This window comes from Carassius gibelio, chromosome A18, assembly GCF_023724105.1.
Source record: "Carassius gibelio isolate Cgi1373 ecotype wild population from Czech Republic chromosome A18, carGib1.2-hapl.c, whole genome shotgun sequence".
Lineage (NCBI taxonomy): Eukaryota > Metazoa > Chordata > Actinopteri > Cypriniformes > Cyprinidae > Carassius > Carassius gibelio.
In genome coordinates this window covers 8,439,329-8,463,482 of record NC_068388.1, presented here as the reverse complement: position 1 = coordinate 8,463,482, position 24,154 = coordinate 8,439,329, and the positions used below count along the sequence as shown (strand labels likewise).

Genomic DNA, 24,154 nt, shown 5'->3' with positions numbered 1-24,154 from the left:
TTGCGGTTACTGAAACCTTTGTAAACACAGTTGAAATACAAATGTTACGTACACATCTATTTTAGTTTGTGGGAGGTTTATAATTGTCAGCCTGGCAAATGCTTTGATGTCATAAATTCCTGCCATATCCTTCTGCAGCACGCGCTCATCGCTGAGTGGTGCTCGAACCGCGAGATCAGTTCTGGTTCTAAGGTCACGTGACCGCTCTATTGTAAAACCTCTTGAGAATACAGTTCACATCTACTGCGACGCAAGCCAATAGTCCGGAGGCACTACTTCTGAAAATGGGACTAAGGGATGAGCTCCTCAAGGCAATATGGCATGCTTTCACATCCCTGGATGTGGATAAAAGTGGGAAAGTGTCTAAGTCACAACTGAAGGTTTGTTTTTGCCACTGATTTAACTTTGTTCTATTAAAATCGGGTACTTTAGAGTAAACGCTGTTCCAGTGACTCATTGCAGGAAATTCTTAAGAGTTTTAAATAATGTGTGAATCACACTAGCTGCACTGACTGTAAAAGTAAAATTGTTTCAAGTTACTTTTTGTTTCTTTGGAATTTGAAACTCTAGTTTGTTTCGAAAATTAAAAACGTTATAAAGTTCTAGTGGAACTGAGAATTCTGCTTCTGGTCTCTGAGTGTATAGTGTGTTACGGATGAGGAATTATGTAATATATAACTGCAACCCGAATAATTACAAACATTTAGTTATTTTCTAATCCTTCCCGAACCTTCTTATTTAAATACATTCAGATGAAATGGAAGAGTTTTGTTTGGCAAATTAAGCTGATTATATCAATACTAATGGTAGCAATATATAAGGGATAGTTGTATGATGTAATATCAGGATGCAGGTTCTTCCAAAAATATAGTGGAGACACAAAGTGATTGAGTGCTACAATGATATTCTACTAAAAATCACTACTTCATAAGTGCTTAAGCACTGACTTATATGATGATTATTGTTATTATTGGATATGTTTTGGTGTTACATTTATTGATGTCTTTCAGGTGCTTTCCCATAATCTGTGTACAGTGATGAATATCCCTCATGATCCTGTAGCTCTAGAGGAACACTTTAGAGATGATGATGATGGTCCTGTTTCCAATCAGGGATACATGCCTTACCTGAACAGGTTCATTCTGGACAAGGTGAGCACATTTGTCATTGTCCAAATAGGACTTTTTGGCAGTTTGACTTGACAAAATATTTGGATTTCCATCTTTTTTGGGTCTTAGTCTGGATAAAATGTGTGCAGATAGAGTGATTGTAATTGATAGAGTGAAATTTTTTTTTGAGGACCATTCTTATATACAGCATGTGGTTTTAAATGCTGAGCTTTATATTTTATCACAAATGCTGTAAAAAATTTTTATGGATGTTAATTTTCTTATGTGAAAATTTGACATCCTCATGGTTCACTAACCCCAATTTGACTAAACAACTTGTTCATTTACTGTAGATATTTACTGAACATAATGAAAGGCCTCCAGACACGTTAATTTGTTTCTTTTTGTGAGAGAAATGATGTTGAAAGTAAAAAGAATTGCTTTCTTTGTAATTTCTCATTTTCTTGTGCAAAAAGGAAACAGATGGATGGAAGCGATTTCACAATGCACCACAAAGTATTACGTTCTTGTGTTCATGCAAAAACTATTAGTCACTGAAAGGTATTATAAGCAATGTAGAATTGCAATGTAAAAATTCCGACAATGGAAAGGCAAATTATACCTTTTGCCTATTCTATGTTTGTCTGAGGTCTCCTGTTTTAGTTGACCTCTGGTCACACTTTTGCTTTTAATTGTATAGTTGTATGAGTGATCAAACACACACTCCACCTTGCAGCAAAGAGACCCACCTTTCCTCTTTTTCTGCCTTCCATTTTGACTCTCAGCCAAGTAAATTAACTTGTGGTCAGAGGAAGAAAACAATTTACAGTGCTTTACTTGTTTTTACACTTATACATTCACACACCCATAGTCATTGACTTCTGTCTGAGATAGTGCAGTAGCAGCTTAGTCACACATATTACTTCTCATTTTACAACGATGAATGATTGTGATTTTTTTTTTTTTTTTTGGTAAATTATGCCCCACATCTCTTGATTCCAGGAATGCATTTTCTGTAAAATGCTCTGATATTAATTGAGGAACAAAAGCTTCTAGACCCGTTCTCAAGCACAACCCTCAAAATAGAGTGACACTATCAAACGCCTAATGCATTGTGGTCCACTGTTGCTAATACGTTGTTACGCTCCAGTATAACATGCTGTGACCAGATGATCAGAGATCAAAATGAGTTTGTTTCCCAGCTATGTTTTACTTGAGACGATGGTAAGTTGATGGTTAAAGAAAATCATACACTATCTTTTAAATGTTTGGGCTCAGTAAAAAATTTTATGAATATTAATTCATTAAATTAATACTTTTATTCAAATCATTTGAAAAAAGTGACAATAAAATTCTTACAGATAATTTCCAGTTTTAAATGAATGCAGTTATTTTGAACAAAGAATACTGAAAAAAAAAATCATGTGACACCTAACACTGGAATAATGGCTTCTGAAAATTCAGCTGTGCCATCACATGAATAAATTACATTTTAAAATTAATATTTCACAATATAATTTTGTTTACTGTATTTTGTGATTAAATAAATTCAGCCTTTGTTAGCATAAGAGACTTCTTTTAAAGACATTCAAAAAAACTTAAAGACCACAAATGTTTCTACAGTAGTTTACATAATTTAATTCTTACTGGTCAGTCGCAGCAGTCTACAGTTATGTATATATGGTTATGTTTCAGTAATGATCACTAAAGTATATAATTCACCGTTGTCCCAGGCAATTAACTTGTTACATGTGCTAGTTTAAAGGGGTGGTTGATCAGCTTTTTTTGAAGGCTTGATTTGTTTTTATACGGTGCAGTGTTACATGTCCATGTTTACTAAAAAAAAAAGCATTATTTTCATATATTTTATCTTTATTCTACACTGCTGTTTCTGTTCTCATCAAAACAGTCTACAGTCTACAGTGTTCTATTAAGCCCCTCCCTCAGAAACACACAGTCGGGCTCAGATTGGTTAGCTGGCCCACTGTGTTGTGATTCGCTAACCGTCTAGTGCACACTATCAGGAAACATCAGGCCCCCTTACCATTAAGGGTAGCTGCATGTTCCCAGTGGTAGGGTTTATGTAAGAATCGGGGTTTGTGAAGTCACAAACCCAGGATGAAACTTGTTGTAGTCTCTACCAGCCTTTTTTTGTAGTCCTTAAATATCATTTCAGTATCTACCTTTGCATAGAACTTGGGCATTGTAACTTTGCAGCCGTTGTTTATGCTCTAACAGCAACATTACACACTAACTAAAGTTAAAAGAATGAAATCATAATTAATCACTCCTTTAATGTATCACTCAGCAGCAACTTCTCGCGAAATAAAATAGTTTGAAGTTTAAACTCAAATCAGTCCATTTATTTATTTTCTAAGTAACTGTGTAAAGTAGGATAGTGTACGGATAACTATATGAAATAGTTGAATGTGTAATGTGACTTCTAGCTCACAAGATTCAGTGTGTGCCATTCGATTATACATGTAGGTCTTCCAAAGCTAGAGATATTCACTCAGAAAACTGATTGCTTTGACTAGCTATCAGAATCCATGCTGTCTTGCTCATCCCAAACACTTCGTACAGTAAAACTATAATACTTTCTCACCCTCATGACCCCTTACAGTCAGGGAAACCATAAAGCAGTTATTCACAGGCATGATAAAGTCTATTTATGAATGAGATAGAGCCCGAGCTCCACTGAATACAAATGAACAGCTCCATCTGGAGAAGAACAGAGGCTCCACTGGTCACTCAGGTCTCCACAAGGCTCTTATTGTGAGTCTCCCGGAGAAACCCTGGGCACGATGGGAGGTGCATGTGAGCAAGGGATGAAGTCAGGAACATATACTTGTCAAGAGGAGCTGCCATTTCCAAATAAACATACTTACACCACTGCAACCGAGACGGCGCTCAAATTGGTGGATTACAGTGACAGTGATTCATGGGAGTTGTCTGGTCTCTTTTGTTCCTAACATTACTCCAGGAGGACTATAAATAGTGTCATAAATAGCTACAAAAGGTCATTTGAGTAGTTCAGCTTCTCCTCGTATTTTGGTTTTAATGTATGAGTTTGTAGCAGTGAATTAATAAGATCTCAGTTTAAGTCAGCTGTGGGCTTAAGTTGTCGATTTCCAACTTATTAGATGAAATCTGCACATTTTCTGTGCTTCTTTCTATATAAAATATGTGGAATTCTGTTGAACTGATTGAAATTTGATTTGATTTGATTTTTTCATTGGAGCTGAAAGAATAAATTGCACACAATCTCTGATAAAACCAAACATGCAACATTTTCAAACAGCAGCTGTTAAAATTAAAATGATTAAAATGGTTGTTATTTTTAAATCTTATCTTATTCTTTGTCAGTAATATTTAGAGGCATTTTGATTCATATTAAATAATAACTGTAACATGTGCTAGAGTAGACTAGCTTCCGTTAGCTTTTGTCAGATGTTTTGCAGTTTCCCAACAAAATGTTCAGCACTAGTCAGATAGGCACTGGATTTAAAACTGTGCCCAGAACTCCCCAAAAGTATCCATGGGAACTCTAGTTAAGTACTGGGGGAAAAACATGTCTTATTTGCAGTGTTGTGTGTGCCTTGAATAGGTTTCAGGCCTTCTTTCCACTTGTAAACCAGAATCAGGACATTTTGTTCATTCTGATCTGTGCATCAAATCTAATTAGAGTTGTTTGGAATCTACACATTGTTTTTTTGCATTTCTCAGTTCGATAAAGTCTCACGGGGTGATTTATTTCCTGCAGGTCCAGGACAACTTTGACCGAATGGATTTTAACAGGATGTGCTGGACTCTGTGTGCCAGAAAAAACCTCAACAGAAATCACCTGCTTATCTCAAATGATGATGCATTTAAGATCTGGTGCATTTTCAACTTCCTCTCTGAGGATAAATATCCGTTGGTCATGGTGTCAGAGGAGGTGAGAAGGATTAATTCTGCAACAAAATTGTACAAAAAAGGAAGTAGGCAGCTTGGTAAAAACATTTGTAAAGCGATGCAAATGTACATGTACATTAATAGTGTAGTTCCCATTTCTAATCTCCCATGATATCTTTATGGAAATAAGATTTGTATTCTTTGGTACTTGGTACTTCTGTTTTACACACTTCTGTCTTCCATTCTGGTTATGATTGTGATCAATCTTTAAAAAAGGAAGTTGTCAGCTTTCTGTTATTATGTCAGTGTAATATGTCTTTACTTATCGGAGAGAAAGAACAATATCAAGATTATTATAGTCGTTCTTAGTGAAATCAATATAGTCCTTCAGTCATGACTTTTTTCGGGGGGTGGTGGATGGGGCTGAATGTGTTGTTGCACAAGAACAACTTGCATCTAACAACAAACATTTGCAGTTGTTTTAAGGCCATGAAAATACATGCCGTTTTCACATATTTAAATGTATGCTGTCACCCCTCAGATAGAGTACTTCCTTCGTAAGCTAACGGAAGCCATGGGTGGCAGCTGGATCGAGGAAAAGTTTGAAGAATACAAGATCCAGCTGAGCGGCAAGCAGCAGTCTCTGAACGTGTGGGAGCTGATTGAGTTGGTGGGTATGGGTCACTTCAGTAAGGGCATGGACCGCCAGACCCTCTCCATGGGCATTAATGAAGTGTTCCAGGAACTCATTCTGGATATGCTCAAACAGGTAAGAGGAGTACGGCTCCAGTATAAACTTGTACCTATAAAAATGGAATTGCAAAGTTGTTTTTTCCAGCATATTTTTGACTAAAACTTTTGTTCTGACTCTCTCAGCACGTGACGAGCCAATGTTAATCTCCCAGCATTCATCTCCCTTGTAACAAATGCTTTTTTCCCCTCATATTGTCTTTTTGATGGCAGTATTCCATCTAACAGAATATTCCACATGTTGTTGCCTTTCCTCTCATTTGGCGCTTGAGAAATGTTTATTTTGAATCCTGCATACATATAGTTTCTAATATAGACAGCTTAATGTAAATGTAATTTATTCCTTTGATGATAAAGCTGAATTTTCCTGCAGTAATTATCCTAGACTTCAGTGTCACACGATCCTTTAGAAATCATTTTAATATGTTGATTTGCTGAAGAAGAAACATTTCTTATTATTATCAATGTTGGATATAGTTGTACTGCTTAATATTTTTGTGGAAACCAGTAGATTTTCTGTATGTGAATATATGAGAAGAATTGTGCATTCGTTTTTTCAGTACATTCATTTTTTTAATGAACTGGATTGCAAATCTGGATTGATCTAACCACAATGTTTCATTGTACCCACCCAGTTGTTGTCAAACCTGTTACAATTCCATTTCCTCATGCTTAAGAAAGTAGGTCATACCTGGATGTAGCCTATGCAGTAGACATCTACTAATAATGACCTTTAGTAGACGACGTCAGCCATGATATCAGCTGCCTGTGTTTTGAAGTCAGTATGTTTTGGAGATCCGAGGGCAGTGTGAATAAAGCACACTGGCATCAGAGTTGTTTCCTGCTTTGAATGAGAGAGCCAGGGCCAGCTGTGCAGCGGCAGTCAGGATCAGATACAGACTAACATAGTCATATGAAATTGATGCTTAAACAGGATGCAATATTAACATGGGTGAAAAGTGCATTTAGCATTAATGAAGCCTTAGGAAAAAAAAAGGAAATGTGAGTCAGCATGCAGGATCCAGATTTTTAGCACTTGTAGCAGTGATACAGAAGGACTCGTAGATCATTTGAGGAGCAGAACTCATCGTTGTTTCCACCAGCAGGAAACTGAAATGCAATGTGACCAGTTTCTTTGACCTGTTTCAGGGTTACTTGATGAAAAAGGGCCACAAAAGGAAGAACTGGACTGAACGGTGGTTCCTGTTGAAGCCCAACTTAATTTCATACTATGCTAGTGAAGATCTCACAGAAAAGAAAGGAGAAATACTAATAGATGAAAACTGTTGTGTTGAGGTAAGGGCTGATCAAAGATGAGCGGTGATTTATTCTAAATAATATTTCAGCTTGCCTTTTACTGTAAGTAATGCTTTGGTAATGTTTTATGGTTTTAATTTGTATGGTGACATCATTCTCATGAACGCCTTTCCTTTTCCTCTTATTGTGATGACCTCACACATTCATGTGCAGTCCTTACCTGATAAAGAGGGGAAAAGGTGCCTTTTCTACGTCAAGTGCTCTGACAAAAGCTATGAAATAAGTGCCTCCGATAAGAAGAAAAAACAAGAGTGGATTCAAGGTGAAATTTGACTCATTTTGATGACTCATTATTGTGACTTTGACAGAAAAGAAAAATAGATACTGCCAGTCAAAAATGATCACACTGAGTTTACATTTACTCATTTAAATTAATAAATTTTTCATTTCAAACATTTTGATTAAAATATTAATGTTTAAATAGTTCAAATTTATTTAGTACTTCAGGGTGGCGACTTTAAAGAAGCAAAATATATTAAAAAACACACACATTGTAAGTCACAACATAATTTGCAAACTTCCATTTGTCATTTCATAATTCTGATGACGTTAGTTCTATATTAATTTCGACTATTGTTCAAAAATTTGAAAAATATTTCTAATAAGGAACATTTGGCTAAATTTAAGACTGGTGAGAACATTTTTAATGTTTTTGAAAGAAGTCTCTCATTCATATTATTTATTATTATTATTTAAAATAACTGTTTTCTATTTAAATTCTATTTTTTTTTTACCCAGTGTTAAGTATTCTATATATACTGGATATATAGTGTTATGTACATACTGAAGTATACAACTTCTGTCCTTTCTGTCCACTTAGCTATTCAGACTTGCATCACACTCCTGAAGGTGGGACGTCCAACTCCACACCACGAAGCACGGCAAAAGCGGCGAGAGTTACGACAGAAACAACAAGCTGAGCAGGAAGAACTGGAGCTGAGGATGAAAGAGCTGCAGACGGCCAATGAGAACAAACAGAGAGAGCTGGAAGCCTTGAGGAAGGTCTGTAGTGTTCTGCAACAACAGCTGCTGAGCTTCCAATCTCTCTGTTTCTAGCAACTTACACAAACAAATGTCTCTCTCAGGCCTTTTACTGTCACATTGTTCCTTCTACATTTTACTATACAAAATATGGCTGTTACTCCATGATTAAAAAACAACCAAAAATCCATACAAGATGTGTCCATGTCTGAAAAATCAGATTTTGGCTACTATTAATAGACTTGTAGAAAGACTGATAGTTACTCATGCATGTGTAAATGGCAACACAGCGTCTTGCATTTAAAAAGAAAAGCAAGTTCTGTTGGTATTAGAACAGAACTACAAACATGCCTCCAGCACTGCAGTTTAATGAGTGAAACAGAAACTGTGTCTGTTGCCACACTGACCATTCAGGAGCCCGTGGTGGCTCTTTGTAATCTCTCTCAGTTATTCATGAATTCTGATTTCACTGAAACTTTCACCTTTGATTTCAAGTACCGCCTTCTCTATTCAGGTCCTCTTACAGAAACCTTTCTGCAGAAGTTGTCTCATGCTATGGCCTGTACTGAAAGCTGAAATTAGATTAGCTCAAGTGTATGGTTTCACACCCAATATAGAGATGTGGATTGAGCATGTAGCTGTGAGAGTTGGGGGTTGGGTGTTTAACCCTTCTTAACCTTCTTTCATTTAAGTTCTCGTTATCCTGATTATCTTTTCTGGTTGATTGTTTTAATATTGTTAAATCGGAGTTTAGCCAGACTTATGCCCAACAAGCTTTTTCATAGAAAAAAAGTGGATTTAAATCAGTAAAATAAGCCTGACCATGTGTCATACTGTGCACATTGGTCAACCTACAAAGATTTGTGAGATTTTAATGTTCAGCACTCAGATGTTGAGTAGTGTGCAGGAAAGGGTATTTGAAAATCTGGAATATGAGGGTGCAAAAAAAATCTAAATACAGAGAAAATCACCTTTGAAGTTATCCGAATGAATACATAGCAATGAATATTACTAATCAAAAATTAAGTTTTGATATATTTAAAGTAGGGAATTTACAAAATATCTTTATGGAACACGATCTTTACTTAATATCCTAATAATTTTTTTGCATAATAAATTTTGACCCATACTATTTTTTTTTATTTTTTATTACTTTTACTAAAAATATACCCCAGTGAGTTAAGGATCACACACACACACACACACATATATATTTTCATATACGGGCACCGAAGCATAAATGGCTGCCCACTGCTCCATGTGTGTGTTCACTGCTGTGTGTGTGCACTTTGGATGGGTTAAATGCAGAGCACCAATTCTGAGTATGGGTCACCATACTTGGATGTAGATCATTTCACTTTTTCTATAAATATAATTGTGAAAGTGACGTGACACAGACACACACACACACACACACACAAACACACAATATATATATATATATATATATATATATATATATATATATATATAGATAGATAGATAGATAGATAGATAGATAGATAGATAGATAGATAGATAGATAGATAGATAGATAGATAGATAGATAGATAGATAGATACTTCTTTATTCTGCTTACTTCTTTATTATTGTTTCTAGGTCTATAAATTCAGACAAAAACACATTTAAACTTTGTTAATATACATATATTTTTTTAAAGCATTATGCAGCAACCATAATAAACAAGATAAAAACATTTAAATAAAATTAAAATATGCTTGACTTAATTTGTTTTTAATTATCTTATATTTAAAAAAAATATATATATATAATATATATAACATTAAAATACATTAAAATGTGTGTGCATTTAAAACTTATTTCTTGGCATAAAAATATTAGACTATTTTAATCTTTACTGTTTAAAGGAGTATGCCATAATATCCTCCATTATCCAAAAGCTTTTAAAAATAATCTTACTGAAAAGTCAGCTGATGGCTGAGTAGAGTAAATTACACACAACACAATATTCTTTCAAAGAAAACCAGTCTGACACAGTAAATATAGTGTTAACTGGGAACAATCATTTGATTAACGGTGATGACAAGTTCTCATTGTCTGATCTCATTGTGTCTGAACTGTTGTCTGAATGGAGAACAGTCCAACATTGATGTTTCAGTGCCTCTGTCCCTGTCCTCTAGTGCATAGCAGGACAATAAGTGCCTGGGGAGAGAGCTGGAGTCCCAAACCATGAGGAGTTCATACTAAAACAATACCTGCCCTGTCACTCAGTCAGATTTCTGTCTTATTTCTTTACAAATGAAGAAAGTGTTTGTGTTGCACAGAAACTGGAGGAGGCTGCAGTCAATGCTGCAGAAGAAGAATGCAGACGTCTGCAGACCCAGAACGAGCTGCAGGATCTTTACCGGGTGGAAATGGAGAAAGAGAAAATGGTACAGTAGTTGTTTGCTATTTAAACTTGGTTGGCGACTGTTTGGCTATTATATTGTTAACATGCTTTTAGCACTGACTGTTTTATATCCTTTGATTATTATGTTCAGAGAGATTCTGACCATTAAGATTCTGGATAACTTCAGTTCCACAGGTCCATATTTGGAATATTACAGGAAGTACGCTGCAGCATAAGTTCTGCTTTCTACAGTTATAACTGGAAACATGGAAGCACAAAATGTGCACACAGTCACACACAATGCACACACACACTCTTTTTTTTTTTTTTAAAGGGACAGTTACCTAAAAATAAAATTTGTTGTCGTGAATCATTCTTATGTAGGTCCAATATTCTTTTGACCGTTGAAACATTCTTTGTTAAATATCTGTTCTGCAGAATAAAGAAAGTCCATTTATATATATGTTTTAGGTACGGCAGCAAATGGAGGAACAGGTGGCTCAAAAGTCCAGCGAGTTAGAGCAGTACCTGAAGCGCGTACGTGAGCTGGAGAACATGTACCAACACTTAGAAGGAGCATTGGAGGAGGAAAGACAGGCCAGACAAGATGAGGAAACTGTCAGAAAACTACAGGCCAGGTAAATATATTTCAGTCATGACAACTCAGAATAGTTTTTGCATATTAATGGATATGATAATGTTAATGGATTTGGTATTGGTGCATTATATCTGTTATGCATGCTGCTGCTGCCAAAAGATACACAGACACAGACACACTGCTGTGTGCATAAGGACTGCACGATAAATTGCATGCAATATTTAATGCACATCTTGTCAGTAAAGCTGGTTCTGTAATCAGCGGTAAATCTCACCACCTGCGCGCTTTCACATGGAGCAGCATTTACTACACCGAGCCATTGTTTACTGACAAGCTGCGCAAAACCACGATCATAACGATTTTTGTGCAGCATTAAATATTGCATGCGATTTATCGTGCAGCCCTAGTGAGCATGTAAGATACAGTATGCTGCTGCTGCATTGAATAGGCATACGTAAATCCTGTTGCAGATCTAGACAGGTGGAACTGGGGTAGGTGGATGCTTTCTGAGAAGGACCAGCTTATAGCAAACACTGAACCAGACTGTATTAATAATCACGTGCATTTATATGGCTGGATATTAGCATTAAAAATATAGGATTTTTCAAAAGTTATCAAAAAGGCTGTGATTTATCAAAAAGTATATATATATATATATAATGTGTGTGTGTGTGTGTGTGTGTGTGCTGTTCTGTATGGAAAAAAATCCAGCTTTCTTATTCAGTTTAATAATTCACATACATTTAAATGACTGAATATTAACATGTGTTTATAAGTTCATGCTGTCTGTAATATAATGATCTTCACCCAGTCTGTCTCTTCCAAGCCTATTTGTTCAGATCCTCACTGTAGTGCATGTTAGAATAAGGTTTAAGCTGTAGCCTGATCTGGCCTGCAGTGGCAAAGCAACATTTTATCATACTATATACACACAGGTGCGGCACGACAAAACCTTTAAAGAAAGATCATGTGACACCAGGAATGGGTCAGCCTACAAAAGGCTGTCCATTTCCTTGTAATGTGGGAAGTTCGAGTAGCGTCACAAACACGAGGATGTCTGAGATGTCTGTTCAAGTCTGCAGTTCCTGTTCCCTGTCTCACCCCACGAAACCCAGTTCTCTTCCTGTGCTTGTGCTGACCCATCGCCAGCTCATCACTTTACCCAAACTCACACAATCAGCTCTATTAACAGCATGTGAATTCCCCTCATTTATATGGAGTCTATTATTCAGAACTGGGTTGTGAAAGTTTTATTTTTATTCCCAAAAAACTCCTGGATTTGAATTAAGAGAGCAAACAGGATTCAGAATTGTAGGCAAGAAAGCAGAATTAAAAGAAATGTTTCTTGAGCAGCTTCTTGTTCCTTATTAGATGGTTTTGTGAAGCAGCATGTAACACTGAAGATTGGAGTAATGATGTTAAATTGAGAGTTGCTACAGGAATAAATGTTGAAATGTTGAATTTTGCACAACAACGGTACTGGCACGGGCAGTACTAGCTCATTCACACACTATGATCATTTACGATCTTTTTCTGAGGCGCAACTGTAACACAAGGGCTTGTGACATATAGGATTTCCAATTTCCTACTGCCACTTTTCTCTCTGTCTCTACTGCCCTTCTAATAGAGATCTAAAAAAAGCTTGTACGGAAAAATAAATAAAAAGTAATATAATATGACAGTGTTATTTAAATGTGAGAATGTGCATCTTTATCTGCTGCAGGCTGCTGGAGGAGGAGGTAACCAAGCGCTCCGAGCTGGAGCAGATACACCTCTATCAACAGCAGACCATTTCCCAGACTCAGGCAGAGAAACTGGAGCTGGAACGAGAACAGCTGACGAAGGAGAGCGCTTTGCAGTCTGCCATGCAGCAGCTCCAGCAGCTTGAGGCTGAAAGACAGGGTGCACTGGAGCAATATGAGGTAAGACGCTAGAACAAAATAGCTGGAGGCTAGTTATGCTTGTGGTTATAAGTTGTGCTGAAAAAAGTTCCTGTGTAGAGTGCCATCAAGTGTCTGAATAGAGCAATGTGAGGTATTACTACTTCTGATGTTGAGATTGTGATTGTATTTGTTTTATTTGAACAGGAGGTGATGAAAAAACTAGCAGATGCCGCTAATAACACAAAGAGCTGGAAGGACAAGGTGTCTTATCATGAAGGGCTCATACGGCTCATTCAGCCAGGTGACATCCTTTTCTGTACTCTTTAATTAAAAATGCAAGAGTTTAAATTTTTTATTTTAACATGTATATACAAGCATCTAATCGTTTTACATATGGCTATTTTTAGGTTCAGCCTTATTTACATCATACATCATAAAATATATATATATATATATATATATATATATATATATATATATTTTTTTTTTTTTTATTATTATTATTAATAGTGTTGTATAATGTATTATATAATGATTATTATTATTTACTGACCATCTAATACCATTAAAAATGCAGTTGACTGAATTGAATAATTTCTTTTTATTCTAATTTATGAGAATGTTTGGATAAAAGTCTGCTGAATAAATTAATATCCATACTTTATTTATCGTGTATGTTTTGTCTTTTCAGGTCCCAAGCACCCTCAGAAAATCACGAACTGGGGACCTGCAGCATTCACAGAGACAGAGCTGAGTCTGAGAGAGAAAGACTGGCAGGAAAAGAAAACCAGGCCTGCTACGTCCCAGTAGTGTTTTCCATCTGCAGATCTGCTGTCCTGTCAATACACGTTACTGTAGATATAATCACTATACTGTAAATACTACTGCCACACTAAAACTGTTGGCCACTTGACTTAAAAGCTGAGTCTGGACTCATCTGAAGAATTGTCTCACCATTCCAGTCTTCATGTAACATTCCAGTGTCCTTTGCTTTGATGATTTTATACATTTTTTTTTGTATGATGTTAATACATCTTGTGAATGTATACATTTTGGTGCATTTCCACCAAAGTAATGGCAGATGTTTCAGCCCCATAGTTCGAGTTTTAATATATATATATATATATTTTAATAGTAACTAACCTATCTGACCAAGTAGTGTATATATACATACATTGCATTTTCATCTCTAATTTAGTATTTGAAAGTATCAAAAATGTCAGTTTTACGTTTTAAATAGTAATAAATCATTCAAGGAGGCATGACTGCAGTATGAACTAATTTATATGCTCAATTTATTAACACATTTGTGTTTTACCTACATTTTACATACCCCCCAACCATGATTGTAAAGCTCTTTGGTTGTACAACAATACACAATAAAGCGCTATATAAATGCATCATTCATTGGTTCGTTCATTTCTTTCCATTTATTTAGAGCCAAAACCAAACGTAGCGGAGTAATTTTGTTGAGCGCGTGGAAGGTGATAGCGGTTTTACGGCCACTAGAGGTCAACAGAGCGCCGTATGTACAAGCTGTCTTTAAGCTGCTGGTGTAGAAATAGTTGGGATATTGGGTGTGAGGAAACTTAAAATAGGTTTAAAAGGAATATGGCTATCTATTGACATTTTTTTTGATGTATCTATAAATGTTATGTATTCATAATTTGACAAATCTGTAGATAAATTTAAATTTGAGAACTCTCAAATAGTCCACGCTTTTATTTTGTAATGTCAAGGTTTATATCAGTTTTAAAATGTACTCCATTCTATATTTGAGATGTATTACATGGGGCGAATAATGAAAACTGATGGGCCTCGAAAGGCAAATTGTGATTAAGAGGGTCAGAAGACTAGAATGTGGTCTCTGAACTGGCATGTGCAGAAATGTGTTCCTGATCAAGCGTGACACAAGGCTATTAAAAAGATTGGCCACCTTTCAGGCCACCATCATTCTCCGTGGATATGATAACTGGATTCCTGACACACTCACAGTTTCCATAAACTATTTCTGTATAAGTGTCTGAAAATCACTCATAGTCTAAACAAAGCACAAATTTAACTTTGACTTGGTGGAATGAAGACATCTATTCAGATTAATTTCTCAAAGGGGAGCCATGTATTCAGATAACAGGGAGGAAATCAAATTTCTTATTTAGCATGCCTGCTTATGTACAACACGGAATGATTAAAACGAGATTGGAATTGTGATTCTATAATTAACTTGGAGCAGAGGTTGATGCCCTTAACTAAGAGAAATCAACACTTTTACATATTAAATTTATCTCACTATCATTCTTGTTCGGAAATGTCAGATTTGTTTTATTATTCACAAGGGTCCATTGTTTTACATGAACTCATCTAGTGAAATTTTTATTTTTATGTATCTAAAAATATGTTTTATATTTACTCGATGTGTTTTTTAAGTGTTGTGTGTCATATGGATAATAGTATATAGAAATAAAACGTTCCCTACATTATTTAATAAAATAAGACTGCTGAAAACACAGTTACTAAATACATAAATATTTATTAAATATTTAAAATTTTTATATATTTACATGAATATTTATAAAACTATACATATGTATATGTATTTAAAATGTCTTATTTACATGATGTGCCTCTTTTGAGTGCTGTGTGTCATATTTGGGTATTAATAAAACAAAAGGAGAGCAAGCTTACATTGTTAATAAAAAAGATCAATTGGTGCTTCAACACTTCTATGCAAACAAATAAACAGATATTTTAAAATATGTTATTATTATTATAAAACAGATTTAATATATTCAAAAACTGTTATTATTATTCTTTACATTATGCACTTCTTTCAAGTGCTGCATTTCAGATAAAAACATTCTTAAATAATTAATAAAAAATATGAATTAAAAAATATCAGTGCTTAAATACTTCTATGCAAATAAAGACACTTTTAAATAAAATGTACACAAATTTAAAATAAGATTTACAAATAAATATTTATAAAACTACACAAAGGTGCACCGCATTAATATCTTATGTAACACGTACAGCTGTGCACGCCTTATTGATGGTGTACCTGACAATACCACTTAAAGCTGTTTTTACTGCTGAGACAGACCTAGCGAACCCCAGACCCATCCAGCAACCATTCAGTCAATTTCTACTGAATTATTTTAGCTCATTAATGTAACCCGGTCCTCGCGTGTGTTCTCACATGCAATCAGATATTTGATGATAAAAGCAATATTTATTTCAACTACGTCCCCCAGGCTGATTGATTGGCTTTGGCGAAAGACGTCATAAGTGATGTAAATGGGCGATTGATTCTCTGCATTCCTCCAAATCTATCTGATGTACGTCCAGAAAAAAAGTGCAGCATTCATTAAAGAATGAGCACAACAACAGAATAATTTCTGATATCGCCGCCCATACTTGCATCCATCAGCGTTTTTAGTTCCGTCACGTAATTCACATCTCACCACTCAACACTTGAGAAAGCTTGAGCTGTTCAATGACCCTCCAAAATTATTTCGATATTAAAACCAAAATCTAATGATTGTGCAAATATCTACATACTACGTGAGTGACGGAGAGCAAGAAGCAGGCTAGGGGTAAATGTGCACTCCAGATGCACGGCGTTCTGGCTGAACTAACGCTTTACGCAACGAGATGGAGGGTCATTAACATTATCGCGAGGTGGTGCTCCGGATGCGCCCCGCTCCCCAGCAGCGCCTGTATCCCATCATTCCTCTTTTCAAACTTCCTTGAATCCATCAGCTCCGGTTTGGGGCCTTCTGCGCTAGCGCAACATTCCAGAGAAATGATGTGAAACAGAAATGCATCAAATTCCTGATCTGGAATACATCGCTGGGTTATGCCTGTCCGTGGCCCCTCAGTAGATACTGTAAAAAAAAAGGGCTCTGGGGTGTCCACGGAAAGGCATTTTTACATCTGCGCTGTGCGAAGCTGCTATAGCATCTCTGGGGAGCCATGTTCAGTTTAATTCTTTGAGTCTTTGGAATGTGCGAGTGCTGTAAAAGTCACAGCTATCTATGGGACTGATTAGTGGCTTGTTCTGCATTGATAGTCTGCAGGCATTTGTTTAATCTATAAAAATAAGTTGCAAATAAATTACAGCGAAAAGATCCATAAATGTTACAGTTCCAAAAAGATTTAATTTAACTCAGGTTTATAGGATGATGATATGATGAATGGGTCAGATCCAAGCATTTTCTTTTGTAATCAAAGCTGTACAGAGTAAAATTAATGCACACATACTGTACATACACCACAATGAAGAAACTGTCTGACATGATCTGCCAGAGCTACTTACTGTCCGGTCTAAACAAGCTGTGACTGCCCCAAACCGCCCCCTACCAAAACTGATTCATGCTCTGGAGACTGGCCTATAATGTTTTAAATGCTGTGATAATAAGGAAGACTTAAGGATATGAATAAAGATAAAGATCATTCAACTCACACTAAACAGTTTCTATAGGGAAAACTGATGAAATGTTAAAGTTAAATATATTCATATTTAATCATATAAATAATAATATATTATAAATCTATTTATAGTAGATATATTTGAAACAACATTTTACATAAGGAACATTTGTTAAGACCATTAAGATGTTCATGGTCTTGTGGTTCCCTACATCATTGGGAACAAATGTCTCCACAAACGACAGAAATACCAGTACATTTGATCTTGTGGGGACATTTCTTCTCCGTTCCCTTAAGGAAAACAGCTTATGAATAATACAAATGAAGTTTTTTTGAAATTCTAATATAGCTGAAGGTTTCGTGTGAGGGGTAGGTTTAGGCAAAGCTGATAGAAAATACAGTTTGTAAAGTTTGTACCCATAAAACATTGAAACCATGTGTCTGTTGTATCATATTTACATTTCTCATTAATATAATGCAGTAAAGAATTTCAATGCATGAAAAGAACTGTAATGCATTTTTATGCATAAGACATTTTGTTTTCATTTAAAATCAGCATAATCTGATCTATCTATCTATCTATCTATCTATCTATCTATCTATCTATCTATCTATCTATCTATCTATCTATCTATCTATCTATCTATCTATCTATCTATCTATCTATCACACAAAGACATTCATATAGAGAGTAATATTTGTTAAAGCTAAAAAGGCATATTTTTTTGTTGTTTATATGTTGCACGTTGCAAAATAAATTAAATGTGCTGAGTAATGATTGAATACTTTAATCGAAATCATCTGGTCATTTCCTCCAGTTTCTTTACCTCTTCCTGAGGTAGTGGGAAAAAGAAAGAGCCTCAAATAATTTTACATATTGGTATATTGAAAACCTTCCCTTTAAATTGTTCTCTCTGGTTATAAATATGCTCAGTGGCCACTTTGACCTTTGTGAAGCCACTTATATAGAACGAAGACTCAACCAACACAGAAGTTTCATAATGACAGACAAAATGCCTACACCGCGACTCTAACTCATCTCTTTCTTTCTCTCTCTCATGCTTTTTTTTTAAGGCACAGTCCTTCCTCATCCCGGTTCCTCTTCTTCTTCTGCTTCTAGCACAGAGGAATGTGAGGAAATGAACAAATATAAAACATCAGTGCCTCCACAAAAAAAATGTGAACCACCCCCCATGGATCTAACCCCTTTCCCGCCAACTCCTCACAATCTGTGTCTCCTTATAATTCCTCTGGCTTTGAGATGTCTGGCCTGGTTCAGGAGCCTGGAGTTCAACCAACGTATTGTTTACTAGCAAGCTTCTGCTGAAATTTACATTGAACCTCTGAAAGTAGCATAACCGAAGAAAGACAGAGACACAAAGGGATGATAAATGTATCAGGGTCATATTAACGGCACTGGAGTAGAGCATTATGAGACAATTATGAGTGAGTCCATGTTTGCAGATAGCGAGAATATTTGTTTTAGTTATAAGTAAAGACTTAACGGAGAGTAAAAGTTAAAAAGTATGTATACAACTTTTTTTTGTGTTAGACTAAATGACCGGTAGCAGACAGATCCATCCTTCTTGGCTGGAGAGTAGAGCTCAGAAAAACAAACCCCAAACAAATAAGGATTCACTCACTGGCCCATTAATTTAATAAGTGACAGAAGCCTAAACAATGAAATGAAGACATAGGTGGTGACTGGAATATGGTAATACTTCAGAGTGCTTTGCTTATGATTGTTCATCCAATTCCACATTGTGCACAACATTTACAACTGATGGGTCTTATAGTAAAGGTCTTGTCTTGCCTTTAGTAATTTTACTGGATCTTGATTTTTACAAATTTCACACAATTCTTGGTATAACCATGAAAATGTATAATCATTTTAAAGATGCCAATGGAGTTATAAGATTGTATTTATTTGCATTATTTATTTGCATGACTTCTCCAGGTCTAGAAATCACACTTTTTAAATCAGGTTACCTCATATATCCATGTTTGTATGTTTTTACAGTGGTTCTTCAAAGAAAGTGTGTATTTTAAGCAGAATGTATGAAAATACTTTTACATATCTTAAGAATCTTCAGAATCTCTCCTTTTGTATTATAAAGCCAACATATTCACAACATAAGGGTAAATAATGAGAAAATATTTTTTTTTCCGGCTGAATTAATAATTAAATCTATATTACAATGATTCTATTAATAGGAGTATAAACCAAATCTGACACTGGCAGCTTATATTGTCTGATGTCATGGGCTCTTGTTGCCTGCGGTTATTGGATAAAGGAAGAGAGACTAATAGAGAAACTCAATACAGGCACCTCTCACCTCTCTGTGTCTGTTGCCAGCTGGCCCAGACAGTCTGCTACATTTAAGAACTGGATGTGCTTAAAATATTACAGGGTAGACAGATCTGAAAGAAAATAAAAGAACAACGCAGGCCAGTGCAAAAAAGGTCAATAATAGAATAAATCTATCAACAACACCATCAGGAAGGGCTGGTTGAACTTTTGTCAATGATTAAGTAGGGGGTTGGTTTGCATATAGAGAAACTACATTTATTTTAAACAGTTTAACCAGTGTTTCACACTAGGGGGAAGTTTAATTGTGTACTGTAGGCAAAATCTGTCAGTTTTGCTTAAAGCTAAAGCTATCACCTGCAAACAGGAACTTGCACAATTATGCTACCAACAATTACTAAAATGTCAGCAGATCAAAAGGATGTGAACCAAACGTGATTGTTTTAGACTGAGTTTTCCTGCTGGAATCAACTATAGCCTCAAACAGTTTACATTCTTTCAATGGAGGAACGCCAGTATGTCCTGGAGTCCAGATTATATGCATGTTAATGTCATGTCACGATGGATATCAACAATAAGGGTAGTTTTTTAGGACCTTTCAAAGCATGTCATCCGCTAATAAGTTAAACAGTGCAAATGCTGCCAACACTGAGCAGTCACAAACCTTATTAAAGAGATTAAAATGCCAAAACTGTTTTAGGCATCAAACTATACAAATTCTCCAACATAAAAGTGTTTCATAACCCTGTGTGCTGTTAATTTGACCTGGACAAGAACGAGAAAAACCAACAGCATGTGGCTGTGGTCATGTGATCTCAGAATGAGTCAGATCTGCACTTTCCCCATCAGCAGATCATTCATCTTCTGCATCCAGATCCCTGTGGACCACCACTTCAGAAAGTCCTCTGTGATGACTGTGTTAACTGTGAAACCTTCACAGCACGGCTTGTTACACACGATTATGAGGGGTCATGTAAGTTGAAAGGAATAATTATTAAAAAACGTGCTAACTGGCATTACACAGACTATGTAAAATAGCTTCCTTATATTTAATATAAAGTATTTAGTATTTAATATAGTATTTAATAATATAACATTCTGATTTAGCCCCCCCCCCACCCCTTTTATTTTCATTTTAGTTTCAGTAATTTAATTATGTGCTTCTGTCAATTTTCATTGAAATTGACAATTTCAGTCATTTTAGCACTTCAACATTTTATTTCCAAGACAGTGTATGTATCGTTAATTTTTTTTACGTTTTTCTTTCTTAATTTTTAACTCAGCCTCATTTCAATTAACATAACAATTTCAAATATTTTTAGCCTCAATTCACAATAACAACACTAATTTAGAATTAGTTTTGCAATAATTAAAAGTGAGACCCGACTATATTAGACCCACTTAACAACTGAACATGGAAATTAAATATTTATTTTCATTTTAAATTATTTCATAATATTAACTATAGGTCATATTAACTTCAGCTAGTGTTAATTCTGTCAGCAAGTTTTTTATTTAGTCTTTTTAGCTATTATTATTTATTAGTCAACTTTTTTTTGTTCATTTTAGTCTAGTTTTAGTCAATGAAGACATTTTCATTATGCTGTATAATGGTAAAACGATTAATTTGCTCAAAATTATAATCGCAATGATTGTTGTCATTTGAAAATTATAATTTTTTGTCAAACCTGGTTGTAAACCACTTGCACAATGAGAAAGATGACGGCTCAAACCGTCTTGAATAAATCCATAAGAAGATCCACACACTAGCAACCAAAGAAGTGCAATTAGGCTGTGTGTGCGACAGAACAGAACGTAACGTGGAAAGTGAAGTATCCACCTTTTTTCTGACATAAAAACGGGAGCCGCCATTTGTAAATTATATGGGTCTAGCTTTTGATCTCATTTGCGTCCCGCTATTTTTCATTGTACAAAATAGTTAGTTTTGCTGCTTGATATTGACAATTGATGTGTCCTATCACATCATTTTAATCTGTTATCTTAATTAAGAACACACTGATTTGTACTGCAAACATTTTTACCATTTACTGCATGTTGTTATTCTCCTCATTGTGTGTGTGTTCTGATATACAGTACAGTTGCCATGGACAACGCTGAATATTTGAAAATATCTGACCACTAGATGGAGTGACTGGCCAATCAAAATTGAGTAATTAGACCAGACTTTTCAAATGACATTGGTTCTCAACAGCAGTTGAGCATTGCATATCAGATAACAATTGATTCAGTCTATCACCTAAATTCAAACTGAAGGACTTGAACCCGTGCCTGTGTTATTCTCTGATGTCTATGAAAACATAACCAAAGAGAAACAGCCTACAGCAAATGAGTCATGCAACATCTTCCTCAATTACCACAAAGAGAGCATTGAAGAACAGGTAAATCTTAAAAGTTCATAGCACAGTATTAGCAACACTGCACAAGGAAAACATCACAGAACAAGGTTTTTTTGGGGTGGAATATGACCATAAGCTTTGTTTTTCTGTCTGTATATAAGATAAATTCCAGTGCCAGCACAATCCAAATGGCTTTGTATGTTTTCCTAGGGATTTTCAGATCATTCAAACTGCATTACAGCACAACTGGGTAAAAAAAAAAAGAAAAAAAAAATATATATATATATATATGCTTAATTTAGTGGCCTACAAATATATATATATATATATATATATATATATATATATATGTACAAAAATAACCATCAAATGTGTTATAAAATGCCATCAAGTATTTTCCATTATTTAACTTCTAAATGGAAAAGCAAAAGAAAAGTCCCAAGAGCCAAATTAACCCCAGTTGACCTCTGGACTGAAACTCAATCTGAAGTGTTCAGCGGGGACACAGAAAAGCCAGTCTGCCATTGCACTGCTGTATTCTCAGAATAAAACATGGAATAGGACAACCTAAATTCATTTAGTGAGCAATTTCACTATCACTGTGGATTGAGCAGAGAGCAAACAGACAAACCGAGGAACAATTAATAGAACAAGACAGTCCATTTAAGATTTCTCTGTATATTATTACCTCTCGGTGTGTAGTGTTCTAGGGTCATCTGGGGTACGCCATAACAGCCATCTTTGTTCGGAAAGAAAACATTATGATCCTTCCCATCGATCAGCACACTCCAAGCACCATATTTTATTTCAGATGAGTATAATCTTTCAAGAAAAAAAAGCGTAACTCTAAACAGCTTTAATGAACTGTCAGTATAGGAAGTCATGTTTTAAGCAGACAATGGCTATTTTTCACTCTGTTATTTATAATTGTTTCCAGTGAGGATTTTCACCTTTAACTGTTTTGTCTCAAAACAATGCTTCTGAAAAGAGGTGAAACACATTTCTAAGATTATTTTAATACCAAGGTAAATAATTCTGCAGGATACATTTCTAGTTTTATTTGAAACGGTTGGGAAATTGTTCATTTGTGATGGGTTAAAACGTCTTTGTCTATTGAGAGTGACATACATGGCTATGAGCATGTATTAGCATCTCAGAAGTCGTGACATGTTAAAGATATATTAACATCAACAGTTCAGCATAGAGAACATTCCATCTATAGAATTTCTAAGAAAATGTTCACCCAAGCCTATGTTTCGTTTCATCTGCATCATTATGTAACAGCGACCGCTTTCTTTTTCATGCCATAGACCTGCATGAATTCACAAAGTTTTGGCTCTGGTTCCAACTGAGAAAACCTACGTGCAGTTTCACCATCAACAAGTATCCCTGCATGCTTTTAAAAAATGTCACAGATGTGTTTGGAAAAACTACTAATTCTATCCGTAGTGTGCTGTAGGGGAATTTACAGTTAAAACCCAAGGACCAGATATGTCGCAATGAAGACCAGGACTCAGAGATGAGTTCAATTAATAATAATAATTTTACTTGAAGAAAATAGTTTGCAATTTCATCAGCAGAAGTCAGCTTCAACACTCTCGAAGGAGTTCGCAGGCCGCCCCCAGTACAATACAAAATCAACCACAGTTATACCCTGACAGAGGATACTAATTGCGTCAATACATGAGTCAACAAAATTCTGATTGGTTCCAAAACCTAGATAAAACTCTCCAAAGACGTATATCTGATATGCTGGACACTGGCAGTTGATCGTTTGTCCTGGGACTGTCTGAGCTTCTCCCTGTACAGACAGATACTAACACACATACACAGAGAACTTATCTAAAATTCAAGGCTTTCTAGCACTGGCGAGTGTCTTATCATTACGATTGGATACACACACATAATATGTGGACATTAATCTTGAGGAAAAGAAATACAGCACACATAAGGTTACACATTTCACTCTTGCTATAACTTGATTAATAGTCAAACAAGAAATCATGTAATAAAATAATTAATATCAGTATGAAGGATATGGCAACTCGGCATCCACTCCTTCAGTCCCCCGTTTTAGATCAATGTGGGGTCTAATACCCCACATCTGGTCTAATAAATGAGGTCAGGTGTAGTTGTGATGCATGCTAAGAATGCAGGCTGTTGGTTAACTTAAGCAGGT

At 35.5% G+C, this 24,154-nt stretch overlaps 1 protein-coding gene across 1 annotated transcript; it reads left to right on the top strand.

Annotated features, from left to right (window-relative positions):
- Positions 1 to 165: 165 nt before the first annotated feature.
- swap70b (switching B cell complex subunit SWAP70b) lies at positions 166 to 14,282 on the top strand. The gene is made up of 12 exons (XM_052531967.1): positions 166 to 380; positions 1,011 to 1,151; positions 4,873 to 5,046; positions 5,545 to 5,772; positions 6,903 to 7,049; positions 7,224 to 7,332; positions 7,891 to 8,072; positions 10,337 to 10,444; positions 10,873 to 11,039; positions 12,723 to 12,921; positions 13,087 to 13,183; positions 13,574 to 14,282. Exons 1-12 carry the CDS (start codon positions 285 to 287, stop codon positions 13,690 to 13,692), a joined length of 1,767 nt encoding a protein of 588 aa, XP_052387927.1. The 5' UTR covers positions 166 to 284; the 3' UTR covers positions 13,693 to 14,282.
- The last annotated feature ends 9,872 nt before the right edge of the window (positions 14,283 to 24,154 follow it).

Excerpts from the sequence above, each read along its gene's own strand:
- swap70b (XM_052531967.1), top strand. The coding sequence starts at position 285 with ATGGGACTAAGGGATGAGCTCCTCAAGGCAATATGGCATGCTTTCACA. Across the intron at positions 7,050-7,223 it reads ATGAAAACTGTTGTGTTGAG|TCCTTACCTGATAAAGAGGG; the intron begins GTAAGGGCTGAT and ends ATTCATGTGCAG. Across the intron at positions 11,040-12,722 it reads GTCAGAAAACTACAGGCCAG|GCTGCTGGAGGAGGAGGTAA; the intron begins GTAAATATATTT and ends TATCTGCTGCAG.